The sequence below is a fragment of the Entelurus aequoreus genome, linkage group LG13 (assembly GCF_033978785.1).
Source record: "Entelurus aequoreus isolate RoL-2023_Sb linkage group LG13, RoL_Eaeq_v1.1, whole genome shotgun sequence".
Classification (NCBI taxonomy): Eukaryota; Metazoa; Chordata; class Actinopteri; order Syngnathiformes; family Syngnathidae; genus Entelurus; species Entelurus aequoreus.
This window is the reverse complement of record NC_084743.1, coordinates 3833669-3848324: the sequence shown is the minus strand read 5'-3', so window position 1 is coordinate 3848324 and position 14656 is coordinate 3833669. Positions and strand designations below refer to the sequence as shown.

General features: G+C 34.2%; 1 protein-coding gene across 5 annotated transcripts in view; it reads left to right on the top strand.

Annotated features, from left to right (window-relative positions):
• The window catches only part of dync2h1 (dynein cytoplasmic 2 heavy chain 1), a 303505-nt gene that overhangs the window by 16574 nt on the left and 272275 nt on the right, over positions 1-14656 (top strand). For all 5 annotated transcript variants that reach the window (XM_062067256.1, XM_062067259.1, XM_062067258.1 and 2 more), the window contains exons 2-5: positions 184-369; positions 8391-8706; positions 11560-11678; positions 13543-13687. In XM_062067256.1, the coding sequence (XP_061923240.1) occupies positions 187-369; positions 8391-8706; positions 11560-11678; positions 13543-13687 (763 nt within the window). In that variant the 5' untranslated portion in view covers positions 184-186. The remainder of the gene's footprint in view (positions 1-183; positions 370-8390; positions 8707-11559; positions 11679-13542; positions 13688-14656) is intronic.

Genomic DNA, 14656 nt, shown 5'->3' with positions numbered 1-14656 from the left:
GCTGCAAATTGACTCGACTCGTTCGTTAACGGCACATGTCGAGCAAGCGTCAGTCATATTCATCTCTTTGCTATCCAAAACGGAGCAGTTTTATTTTTATAAAATCACTCTTATCGTATCTCATACAACTTTTGAATAATACCGCATTTTTAACCATCTTGACATTGACTTTGTTCTTTGCAGAGGATGTCCGGGGAATCAAACGACGCTCGCAAGAAGTTTATTCTCACCACTACGGGAAACTTCTATGAGCTAAACGCAGCGTCTGCACTGAACGACAGCCCCGAGCTCAACAACTTCCTGGACGATGGCAACGTATTTGTCTTGTCGGCCAGCAGACATGAAAACAAGCTGCAGCTGTCAAACAAGGTAGGAGGGGAATACGATTATTGTTTATATCGTAGCAGTGTTCCTCAGGAGCAGACATATCCACCACACTTCTAAAACTTCAAGGGGAACTGCACTTTATAGGAATTTTGCCTTCTGAAGTGAGACCAGAACACACATAGTTTTGTTTGTCTAAGACAGGCAGGCCCGGCCCTAACCAAACTGGCGCCCTAGGCAAGATTTTAGGTGGCGCCCCCCCACATCGGCAGTGAAGTGTATATACTCACAAGAAACCGAATAGCTTTGTCTTTGACCTTTTTTTTTTACTTAAAGAAAGCAAATTAACAATCAGAATAGTTAACAAGATAAAAAAAATATGGATAAATAAATGAATACAAAAAATAAAAAATGAATATATGAAATACAATATTTTTTACATACATAAACACAAAATGAAACGTGTCAACAAGTTGCATAAAATAAATTAAAAATACAATATAAATAAGGCACTGCACAAAACAAGATATCAAACCAGTATGACTTTAACAACTATATTACAAAAAAAGGGGATCCTACAGAGTTCTCTATTTGTGCTTTTTAATATTGCATTAACTAGAATGACTTACAAATTACTGTACACCAGGGAGTACTGTAATTACCTAACGTTACATTATTATTTTCCATAACAATTTAGCCCCCTCCACAATATTAACCCGACGTTAAAACAGAACTAGCTGTTTATTGATTAGCAATTGCCGAATCATGTAACATTAGCTTAATGCTAAAAAGACAGGTTACTATCACATTCTGTAACAGACAAATCATTTCATGTAGGCTAACGTTACCTACCTGCTACCTCTGTCTTTTTCTCGTTTCTCCTCTTCTTTTCTCCCCTGGGCACCTGACAGTTTTGGCCGTTTTGACATCTTGTGTTGATTTTTTTTATGTGGTGACGTCCAAAAAGAGTCATGATACGGGAAGGGGGGGGGGGCGTAATGTTGTAACAAATAATATTTATATTAAATAGGCTTTACTTTGCATTTTAATTAACGTGGGATTATTTTATGTATTTAGAAATAATAGTACCAACTTTTTTTTTTTTTTTTTTTTTTTTTTTTTTTTCCTCCAACATTTGTGGCACTGGCGTGGCGCCCCCTGATGGACGGCGCCCTTAGCATTTGCCTATACGGCCTATGCCACGGGCCGGCCCTGAAGACAGGGGTGTCCAAAGTGTGGCCCCGGAGCCATTTGAGGCCCACAGCGAATTTTTTAGCGCACGTTCTAAAAATACTAACATAGAAAAAAAAGTGGAATAAAAGAGCAAACAGGTGAAATGTAAGGAAAAAAAGTTGCATTGTTTACTGTTTTTTTTCCCCCTTTAAAACGTTCATTGCTCAAAAAATAACAATGTTATTAATTTTTGATCTTTCTAAGGCTCCATTTAGTTTACATCAAATATTATACTTTGATTTTTTTGGAGCAAACTATTGCATATTTTGTGTGTTTTTCATATAAAAAAATGTTTTTTATTTTTATTTTTTTTGACAAAAAGGGCATAAAACAACAACTAAAATATTAAAAACTTATAATTGACAGATAGAAGTTGAGACCTGTTTTAACACTTTTATGAGTGATCCCTTTTGGATCCCGGAGAATTTTAAAGGGATTATTTATTTTGTATTTTTTTTAAGTTTCATGGCTCAAAAAATAATAATGATTGTAATGAATAATTGACCTATCTTAGGCTCTAATTACTTCACATTAAATATTTCATTTAGATTTTTTGGGCCAAACTATTGCATATTTTGTGTGTTTTCCATATATAAAAAAAAGAAAAAAGAAAAAATTGGCATAAAACAAAAACTAAAATAATAAAAACTTAAGATCTGAAGTTGAGACCTGTTTTTAACACTTTTAGAGTTTAAAATCTTAGGATTATTATTTTTTTTTTTTAAAGTTTCATTACTCAAAAAATAATGAATTGAAATCAATGTTGTTATGAATTATTGACCTATCTTATCAATATTTTTTTTGACAAAAAGGGCATAAAACAAAAACTAAAATAATAAGAACTTATAATTGATGGATGGAAGTTGAGACCTGTTTTAACACTTTTATGAGTGGGTCCCTTTTCGATCCTGGATAATTTTAAAGGGATTATTTTATTTTATTTGTTTAAGTTTCATTGCTCAAAAAATAACAATGAAATAAAATCAATGTTGTTATTATTTTGTGATCTTTTTAAGGCTCCATTTACTCTACATCAAATTTTACACTTAAATTTTTGGGGGCAAACTATTGCATATTTTGTGTGTTTTCCATATAAAAATATTGTTATTTTTTTCTCTCACAAATTTGCATAAAACAAAAACTAAAATATTGAAAACTTATAATTGACAAATAAAAGTTGAGACCTTATTTTTTAACACTTTTATGAGTGGGGCCCTTTTGGATCCTGAATAATTTTTAAGGGATTATAAAACTTTTTTTTTTTTTTAAGTTTCATGGCTCAATAAATAATAATTAATTAAAATCAATGTTATGAATTATTGACCTATCTTAGGCTCCAATTACTTCACATTAAATATTTCACTTCGATTTTTTGGGGCAAACTATTTTATATTTTGTGTTTTTCATATAAAAAACTTTTTTTTTTTTTTTTTTGACAAAAAGGGCATGAAACAAAAACTAAAATAATAATAACTTATAATTGATGGATGGAAGTTGAGACCTGTTTTAACACTTTTATGAGTGGGGCCCTTTTGGATCCTGGAGAATTTTAAAGGGATTATTTTATTTTATTTGTTTAAGTTTCATTGCTCACAAAATAACAATGAAATAAAATCAATGTTGTTATTAATTTGTGATCTTTTTAAGGCTCCATTTACTTCACATCAAATTTTACACTTAAATTTTTTGGGGCAAACTATTGCATATTTTGTGTGTTTTCCATATAAAAATATTGTTATTTTTTTCTCTCACAAATTTGCATAAAACAAAAACTAAAATATTGAAAACTTATAATTGACAAATAAAAGTTCAGACCTTATTTTTTAACACTTTTATGAGTGGGGCCCTTTTGGATCCTGAATAATTTTTAAGGGATTATAAAACTTTTTTTTTTTTAAGTTTCATGGCTCAATAAATAATAATTAATTAAAATCAATGTTGTTATGAATTATTGACCTATCTTAGGCTCCAATTACTTCACATTAAATATTTCACTTCGATTTTTTGGGGCAAACTATTTTATATTTTGTGTTTTTCATATAAAAAACTTTTTTTTTTTTTTTTTTGACAAAAAGGGCATGAAACAAAAACTAAAATAATAATAACTTATAATTGATGGATGGAAGTTGAGACCTGTTTTAACACTTTTATGAGTGGGGCCCTTTTCGATCCTGGAGAATTTTAAAGGGATTATTTTATTTTATTTGTTTAAGTTTCATTGCTCAAAAAATAACAATGAAATAAAATCAATGTTGTTATTAATTTGTGATCTTTTTAAGGCTCCATTTACTCTACATCAAATTTTACACTTAAATTTTTGGGGGCAAACTATTGCATATTTTGTGTGTTTTCCATATAAAAATATTGTTATTTTTTTCTCTCACAAATTTGCATAAAACAAAAACTAAAATATTGAAAACTTATAATTGACAAATAAAAGTTGAGAGCTTATTTTCTAACACTTTTATGAGTTTACACACATTTTAACACAGTGGTAAAAATGCCCCCTTGACAACTGTTTTGCAATGTGTTGCTGCCATTACATTTTATGTTAATGATTTGCACAAAAAAAAACAAGTTTCTCAGTGTGAACATTAAATATCTTGTCTTTGCAGTCTATTCAATTGAATATAAGTTGAAAAGGATTTGCAAATCATTGTATTTTGTTTTTATTTACCATTTAGACAACGCGACAACTTCACTGGTTGTGGGTTTTGTATGTTTTGTAAGAAATTATTCAATATATTATTATTTTTTTGGTGCAAAATAACATTTTGTCAGGTTCAAACACTGATGACATCTATTAAACAGACAAAGAAGCAAGGAATTAAGCAGAGACAGAATTAAATTTGGCTCACCACGCTCTGGCGAAAGATTGTACGCCTCCTCTTTTATTTGGACTTTCCCTGATTACATGGCAACAGCTGTTGCCCAGGTAGGGGGGTCGTAAACAACCGTCGCACTTATCACAAAACAGTTAAACAAAACAGATCTACTTTGTAGATCTCGGGTCAAGACAAAATCTTCCTGTGGATTACAATACATCAAAGAAACCGACACCTTCATGTCGCTTCCCATCGTACACAGTGGAGTTTTACAAGCCTTTTGCTTGGTAGGATCAAAGACAGCTTTTGTCCTCTAGCAGGGCGAGCTGAACGCAATGTAACACAAAGTTTTGTGATAACTTGGATACAATTATTCTGACACACTTCACCAGCTGGTATTTGATCCCTAGTTCAACTTTTTACCAGCCGCCAGAGACAATGAAAAATATCTGGGGAAATTTGCCATTACATTCTTATCAGTGGCGGAGCAGGAAGGGGCTAGGAGTACGTTTTGGCCCGCGGCCCGTAGCTAATTGTTTACCGGCCAGCCACACATTCTGGAAATGCTATTGAAAAAATAAAAAATAAACATTACAAAAAGTGGAATGAGGTGAAATCTAACTAGAAAAAGTTGCAATGTTGACACAAAGCTGCCATGTAGGCTGTTTTTTTTCTTCTTTTGTCTATCTTTTTTTGCCATTGCTTAAAAAAAAAAAAAAAAAAATCAATGTTATAATGAATTATTGACCTATTCAAGGATCCAATTATTTCAAATATTTCACTTTAAAATGTTTTATGTGGAAAATATTGCATATATTGTGTGGGTGCCATACAAAAACGTTTTTTTTGACAAAAGAGCATAAAACAAACAAAATAATAGTTCAAACGTAAAATGGACAGATATATCTGAAGGTGATCTCGTAATTTAAGTGTTGAAAGTAAAAAAAAACTAATACAAATGTATAGGGATGATGTTTGATAAGAAATTATCGAGTTCGAGTCTATTATCGAATCCTCTTATCGAACCGATTCCTTATCGATTCTCTTATCGAGTCCAGATAGGTTGTTGTATATGGAAAAAAACACACAATATTTGGTTTAACAAAAGCTCACTTTTATTATATAAGAAAACAATTTAATCTAATAAATAAATAAATATTGACTGTTACTAAGGCTGAAACGACGCGTCGACGTAGTCGATTACGTAAATACGTCGACGCCGTTTTTGTGCGTCGACGCGTCGCATATTTACGTCACACTGCCGTCATGGCGGAGCGCAAAGCAGAAGAGCGGTGCGAGCGAGGGGAAAAAAGCATGCCAAAAGTGTGGGAGTATTTCAATAAACGGCCTAATAATGTTAATCTGAGGCTGAGTTGACTTGAAACTGTTTAATGTTGCACTTTTTATATGTAGAAGAAAAGTTTTGTCATTTTATTTAATCTGAGCAACAACTTCCATCCATCCATCTTCTTCCACTTATCTGAGGTCGGGTCGCGGGGGCAGCAGCCTAAGCAGGGAAGCCCAGACTTCCCTCTCCCCAACCACTTCGTCCAGCTCTTGATTAACGTGGACCCCGATTTAAACAAGTTGAAAAACTTATTGGGGTGTTTATCTTTATTTTTGCACATTTTAAAGCAAAATAAGCAATAGTTTTACTTTTGAAATGCTTATACTATTGCAGAATATTAAGATTTGCGCTGGATGTTTACTTTTATATTTGCACATTAAAAAGCAAATAAGATACTTTTAATTTTGTTAAATGTTAAAAGTTTTAAATGTTTACATTGTTACAGAATTTTTTGTCATGTTGTTGTCAATGTTGACTGAGTGGCCATACTTTTTTTTTTTGTAAATAAAAGCCATGCCATTTGAAAAAACTGGCCTACATTTATTTTTTCATCTTCATTTTAAATAAATAAAAAAAATCGGTAAAAGGAAAAATAATCTATAGATTAATCGAAAAAATAATCTATAGATTAATCGAAAAAAATAATCTATAGATTAATCGATAGAAAAATAATCGTTAGCTGCAGCCTTATATTAATTCATTGCTTTTCACTGTGATTACTCAAAAATAACAATGAATTAATATAAGGCTGCAGCTAACGATTATTTTTCTATCGATTAATCTATAGATTATTACTTCGATTAATCGATTAATAATCGGATAAAAGAGACAAACTACATTTCTATCATTTCCAGTATTTTATTGAAAAAAGCTTTCTGAATGTTTTGGGCAGTGGGGGAAATACTACATATTTCACTTTTATTATAAAAAACAACGTTGTCTTGACAGAAAAGGCATAAAATATTTTTGTTTTTTTAAATTTTATATAAACTAGGGCTGCAACTAACGATTAATTTGATAATCGATTAACCTGTCGATTATTACTTCGATTAATCGATTAATAATCGGATAAAAGAGACAAACTACATTTCTATCCTTTCCAGTATTTTATTGAAAAAAGCTTTCTGAATGTTTTGGGCAGTGGGGGAAATACTGCATATTTCACTTTTATTATAAAAAACAACGTTGTCTTGACAGAAAAGGCATAAAATATTTTTGTTTTTTTAAATTTTATATAAACTAGGGCTGCAACTAACGATTAATTTGATAATCGATTAACCTGTCGATTATTACTTCGATTAATCGATTAATAATCGGATAAAAGAGACAAACTACATTTCTATCCTTTCCAGTATTTTATTGAAAAAAGCTTTCTGAATGTTTTGGGCAGTGGGGGAAATACTGCATATTTCACTTTTATTATAAAAAACAAAGTTGTCTTGACAGAAAAGGCATAAAATATTTTTGTTTTTTTAAAATTTTATATAAACTAGGGCTGCAACTACCGATTAATTTGATAATCGATTAAACTGTTGATTATTACTTCGATTAATCGATTAATAATCGGATAAAAGAGACAAACTACATTTCTATCATTTCCAGTATTTTATTGAAAAAAGCTTTCTGAATGTTTTGGGCAGTGGGGGAAATACGGCATATTTCCCTTTTATTATAAAAAACAAAGTTGTCTTGACAGAAAAGGCATAAAATATTTTTGTTTTTAAAAATTTTATATAAACTAGGGCTGCAACTACCGATTAATTTGCTAATTGATTAACCTGTCGATTATTACTTCGATTAATCGATGAATAATCGGATAAAAGAGACAAACTACATTTCTATCCTTTCCAGTATTTTATTGAAAAAAGCTTTCTGAATGTTTTGGGCAGTGGGGGAAATACTGCATATTTCACTTTTATTATAAAAAACAAAGTTGTCTTGACAGAAAAGGCATAAAATATTTTTGTTTTTTAAAATTTTATATAAACTAGGGCTGCAACTAACGATTAATTTGATAATCGATTAACCTGTCGATTATTACTTCGATTAATCGATTAATAATCGGATAAAAGAGACAAACTACATTTCTATCCTTTCCAGTATTTTATTGAAAAAAAACCAGCATGCTGGCACCATACTTATTTTGATTATTGTTTCTCAGCTGTTTGTACATGTTGCAGTTTATAAATAAAGGTTTATTTAAAAAAAAAAAAAAAATATATATATATATATATATATATATATATTTTTTTTTTTTTTTAAAGCCCCTGCGCATGCGCATAGCATAGATCCAACGAATCGATGACTAAATTAATCGGCAACTATTTTTATAATCGATTTTAATCGATTAGTTGTTGCAGCCCTAATATAAACCAGAAGTTGATATACTGTAGAGATTTACTGTAAGCGTTAAATAAAAGAAATACAAAAATAATTTGACTTGTTTTTAACATTTTAATGACTTAGACCCTTTATGGTCCCCGGGAGCCCTAAAGGTAAAAAAAACCCCAAATCCATATATTTTGTCATGATTTAAAAATGAAAACTATCAAAATGGCCCCCGCAGGCTTTAATTTTTCCATGTGCGGCCCTCAGTGGAACAAGTTTGGACACCCCTGCCCTAGAAGAACTTATTGACTTGCCTCCTCTTTCCTCATAAGATCGAAGCACTGGAAGGCAGCAGGGAGAAAGTGTTGGTGTTCTTCAAGCTCTACCCCACAGTGATCACCGAGGAGAACCTCCATCACAGCGTCCTGGTGTCGTCCATGCTGGAGTCCCCCATCAACACTCTGTACCAGGCCGTCAGGCAGGTCTTTGCGCCCGTGCTGCTCAAGGACGAGCGCTGGCGCTCGGCCTTTGACCCCAAGCTGGCGGGTCTGCTGAGCGAGTTGGAGCTGGGTCTGGGCTCCGTGGTTCGCCAGTCAGGAGCCCAGCCTTCTGCCTCCAGGAAAGGACACTCGGAAGAGGATGTTTTGGGTATGCACGCGACACTGTGGTAGCCACATTTTCTGCTTACCGTTTATAAGCCACACCCACTAGATTTTAGTAGGAAATGCGGCCAATATATGGAAAAAATATTATAAATATAAATATGGAAAATATAAGTCGCAGATATATACATTGTGAAAGGAGTTATTTACACATAAATATTCTGTAAATGTTTATTTATACCTTAATTGTTTCCAAACGGTGTCTGCGACAAGGCAGTAAAACGGCTGATCAAACAAAATAGAAGCGGCGGAAGCTAGCTCTCCAATCAGCTAAACAGACTCAATAACGCCACGGTGACGTTTTGGTGAATTTACTGAGGAATTTGTGCAACTGAGACAATACGAAAATAACGCAGTTGTAAGTTAATAATACTAACACGGACACTCGTAAACGTGTTAGCATATTAGCTAAGGCTACCATTACGATAGCAGGTATAATTCTGCATGAAAACACTCCCACAGACATCACACATGGGACGCTTTAGTAAGTAAGAATTGTTTTAGTTATATTGAAAAACTTACAAGTGTGCAAACAAAACAGAAGCTGCGCAAGCTAGCTCTCCAATCAGCTAAACAGACTCAATAACTCCGCAGTGACGTTTTGGTGGATTTACTGAGGATTTTGTGAAACTGAAACAATACAAAAAAAATGCCTTTGTAAGTTAGTAATACTAGCACAGACACTCGTGTTAGCATATTAGCTAAGGCTACCATTACGATAGCAGGTACAACTATGCATGAAAACACTCCCACAGACATCACACATGGGACGCTTTAGTAAGTAAGAATTGTTTTAGTTATATTGTAAAACTTACAAGTGTGCAAACAAAACAGAAGCTGCGCAAGCTAGCTCTCCAATCAGCTAAACAGACTCAATAACGCCACGGTGACGTTTGGGTACATTTACTGAGGAATTTGTGCAACTGAAACAATACAAAAATAACGCAGTTGTAAGTTAGTAATACTAGCACAGACACTCGTGTTAGCATATTAGCTAAGGCTAGCATTACGATAGCAGGTACAAATATGCATGAAAACACTCCCACAGACATCACACATGGGACGCTTTAGTAAGTAAGAATTGTTTTAGTTATATTGAAAAACTTACAAGTGTGCAAACAAAACAGAAGCTGCGCAAGCTAGCTCTCCAATCAGCTAAACAGACTCAATAACGCCACGGTGACGTTTTGGTGAATTTACTGAGGAATTTGTGCAACTGAAACAATACAAAAGTAACGCAGTTGTAAGTTAGTAATACTAGCACAGACACTCGTGTTAGCATATTAGCTAAGGCTAGCATTACGATAGCAGGTACAAATATGCATGAAAACACTTCTACAGACATCACACATGAGACAGTTTAGTAAGTAAGAATTGTTTTAGTTATATTGTAAAAGTTACAAGTGTGCAAACAAAACAGAAGCTGCGCAAGCTAGCTTTCCAATCAGCTAAACAGACTCAATAACTCCGCAGTGACGTTTTGGTGGATTTACTGAGGATTTTGTGAAACAATACAAAAAGAATGCCTTTGTAAGTTAGTAATACTAGCACAGACACTCGTGTTAGCATATTAGCTAAGGCTAGCATTACGATAGCAGGTACAAATATGCATGAAAACACTCCCACAGACATCACACATGGGACGCTTTAGTAAGTAAGAATTGTTTTAGTTATATTGTAAAAGTTACAAGTGTGCTTGGAATGATGAATTCATACGAGTAGAGACGCTATGGACGGCATTTCTATTTCCGGTTCAAAGCTCAGTCTAACCAGAAGGGTAATGCAGCACTGAAGCACCTACAGTGAGTGAACTCATCCAAAAGATGGCGCCATAGCAGAAACAATGAAACACCTTTTCAGTGACTTTGTGTTTTTTTAAAATTATTTGCATTATGGTTGTCATTGAAGACAAATCTAAATCGGCCGCACCGGTTTAGAAACCGCAGGGTTTAAAGCGCAAGAAAAAATAGCCAGTCGTCCGGAATTTACGGTAGTTTCCCTGATCTTTACCTTTGAAATTTGTTCCCTTAAAAATATTTATTGACATTTAATGTGTGTCTCAAATTTTAAAAATGGATAAAATCCAGATCAAATGAAATTCCCAGAACTTTCACTGCAATAGAAAAAAAAAATGCACACATGTTAAAAGCGCAATTTCAATATTGATGATATGCATTTATTAGAAAAAAATGAGGGCGTAATTTCGTTATTTTTCGCCTTTAGAACCATTACAATATATAATAAAAAATAAAAAAAATTGGTAGAGATTTTCTGTGAAAAATATGAGCAAAATTAGCTCAAAAAGCTAACAATACTGTGCTAACAATATCATGTTTACAGTGTGCATTAGTGAAATACCAGCATGCTCTTTTCCCCTTTTATCTGTTTTTATTTCTGTTTTTTTTTTACATTTGAGACTTTTTCGCGTGTGCTTTTAGTTTCAAATGACATTGAATAAAAAGTTAGTAAAAATGACCAGACTTATTGGTGCAATACATCTTTGGGCTGCACTTTGCGAGTGTTTTACGGGATTACTCGAACAAAATAATTCCTCGATTAGTAAAATAATGAATGGCGGTCCAACTTATATCCAAGTGGGAATTAGGAAATGATGCTGATATCATTGTTGGTATTTGGTACATCACAAGCCAGGGTGAGATCAAGATATTTCATGTTTGGGTGATTATCAACTCCGCACTATTCCCACATTGTTGTCTGATCATTCTCAGGATATGTGTATAGAATTTTTATTTATTTAGTATAATATTTAGAATTTTATAGAAAGAAAGAAAGGATATTTCAGTGCTTTAAGCAAACTGTGTCTCACCTTTTCACGCAGGTATTCTCACCCCCAGTGACGAGTTCCTATACTGGGCGGACATCTGTGAATCTGCCAAGAAGGCCGATTTGAAAGAAAGGGCTTCATATTTCACGGAGCAGTTTAATCTGATAGAGAAGGTGTGTACACAAAACACAAACCGGTGGTTTTACTGTCAGCTGCTAATTTGTCGCCATCTATTGGCCAACGAAAATAAGTCAAGTCAGCTGCCATTAATTCTGCACCAATGTGAGGATGTGCACAGCAGACCCGATCCAAACAACCTTCCCTAGTCATGGTGCAGGAAAAAAAACACAAAAATTCAACAACATTGTCACACATAACACAACCATCTTTGTGGGTATTATAAAAAGTGCAGTTGCAGTCTAGGTCAGTATTCATCAGGGGTGTCCCGATCCGATATTGATATCAAGTATTGGTCTGATATCAGCAAAAAAAACAAGAATTGGATGATATCAACATGCCTCAAAATCTCTGCTATATTTCACGGAGCAGTTTAATCTGATAGAGAAGGTATGCACACAAAACACAAACGTGTCGCTTGAAGTAAAACTGGTGGTGTTACTGTCAGCTGCCAATTTGTCGCCATCTGGTGGCCAACGAAAATAAGTCAAGTCAGCGGCCATTAATTCTACACCAATGTGAGGATGTGCACAGCAGACCCGATCCAAACAACCTTCCCTAGTCATGGTGCAGGAAAAAAAATTTGATCAGCACAAAAATTCAACAATTGTCACACGTAACACGACCAGCTTTGTGGATATTATAAAACATGTCCAATCAGCATAAAAAAAATCAAAACTACTCTCATTTAAATACATTACAAGGGATGATGACGAAAAATGCTAAACTCTCTCCACACTTATCCATGTTTGGTGCATTTTAGCTGCTTGATATTTCCGATTGATTACAAAACTTTAAGCTAACAGTGATTTAATATCACTGCACGGTTGCAGTCTATGTCAGTATTTATCAGGGGGTGTCCCGATCCGATATTGATATCAAGTATTGGTCTGATATCAGCAAAAAAATTGGATGATATCAACATGCCTCAAAATCTCTGCTATATTTCACGGAGCAGTTTAATCTGATAGAGAAGGTGTGCACACAAAACACAAACGTGTAGCTTGAAGTAAAACTGGTGGTGTTACTGTCAGCTGCCAATTTGTCGCCATCTGGTGGCCAACGAAAATAAGTCAAGTCAGCGGCCATTAATTCTACACCAATGTGAGGATGTGCACAGCAGACCCGATCCAAACAACCTTCCCTAGTCATGGTGCAGGAAAAAAACCACAGAAATTCAACAACATTGTCACACATAATACAACCATCTTTGTGGGTATTATAAAAAATGTCCAATCAGCATAAAAAAATCAAAACTACTCTCATTTAAATCCATTACAAGGGATGATGGGAAAAATGCAAAACTCTCTCCACACTTATCCATGTTTGGTGCATTTTAGCTGCTTGATATTTCCGATTGATTACAAAACTTTAAGCTAACTGTGATTTAATATCGCTGCACGGTTGCAGTCTAGGTCAGTATTTATCAGGGGGTGTCCCGATCCGATATTGATATCAAGTATTGGTCTGATATCAGCAAAAAAATTGGATGATATCAACATGCCTCAAAATCTCTGCTATATTTCACGGAGCAGTTTAATCTGATAGAGAAGGTGTGCACACAAAACACAAACATGTCGCTTTGAGGTAAAACCGGTGGTTCTCAAACAGTTTTCAGCAAGTATCACCTCAGAAAACACTTGACCAGCATTACAATACAGTAGCGTAGTAAGCCTAAGTATTAACTAAAACAAGGCAGAGGTTTTATTTGGCAAGTATATTTAACATTTTTGACCACTGTTTGAACAGTAACACTGTGTTTGGATATTTAATTACGTGATTCTTTGGCGTACCAACGGAAATAATTGGTGGTTAAAACTCCCACCCACTTTGGAAACTTGTGGTCTGTCTTCTGGTTAGGAGTACTGCGGTCTGGACGGCCTGTCCATGTCTGATGTTCTGGATCTGGTGGAGCAGAGCCGGGACACCCTCGATGGCGTCTGGCGGCAGCTCGATTACAAACCGTATCCAGAGACGCGCATGGTCCGACTCATGGATGTTATCGGTGAGTCTTTGAAGTGCACACAGCACAGCATTTTTATATATGACCCGATCCAATGCACGGTGCATATAAAACCAACAGAAAAAGTCAACACACCACCTGCTCACTGAACTTTGTGGATATTATAAGAAATGTCCAAGCACCACACATAATTCAAAATTACACCTATTTAAATCCCCTGCAATGCATTATGGGAAATATGAAACATTTATCTGTTTGTTGCATTTTAGCTGCTTGATATTTCTGTTTGATTATAAAACTTTAAGGAGGTCGTCAGTGAAGTAAACAAGGTAGAAGTCCAATTTTTACATACTCTTAATAAACATTTATATTATTTATGAATAATATATCCATTAATATGTACACATGTATATGTATAGGCCAGGGATATCCAAACTATGGCTCGCCGGCGTCTTCAATTTGGCCCGTGAGATGGTATGAGTCCAATAAGCAATTTGTGTTTTCATATAGTATACAAATATTCAGCAGTCTGTCAGCTGCCAATTTGTCGCCATCCGGTGGCCAACGAAAATAAGTCAAGTCAGCGGCCATTAATTCGACACCAATGTGAGGATGTCCACAGCAGACCCGATCCAAACAACCTTCCCTAGTCATGGTGCAGAAAAAAAATTCGACCAGCACAAAAATTCAATTGGATTATTAATTTTTTTTTTTTAAAGTTTCATTGCTCAAAAATTAACAATGAAATAAAATCAATGTTGTTATTAATTATTGATCCTTCTAAGGCTCCATTTACCTCTAATCAAATATTAGACTTAGATTTTCTGGGGGAAACTATTGCATATTTTGTGTTTTCCATATAAAAAACTTTTTTTTTTTTTGGACAAAAAGGGCATAAAACACAAACTAAAATAATAAGAACTTATAATTAATGGATATAAATTGAGACCTGTTTTAACACTTTTATGAGTGGGGCCCTTTTGGATCCCGGAGAATTTTAAAGGGATTATT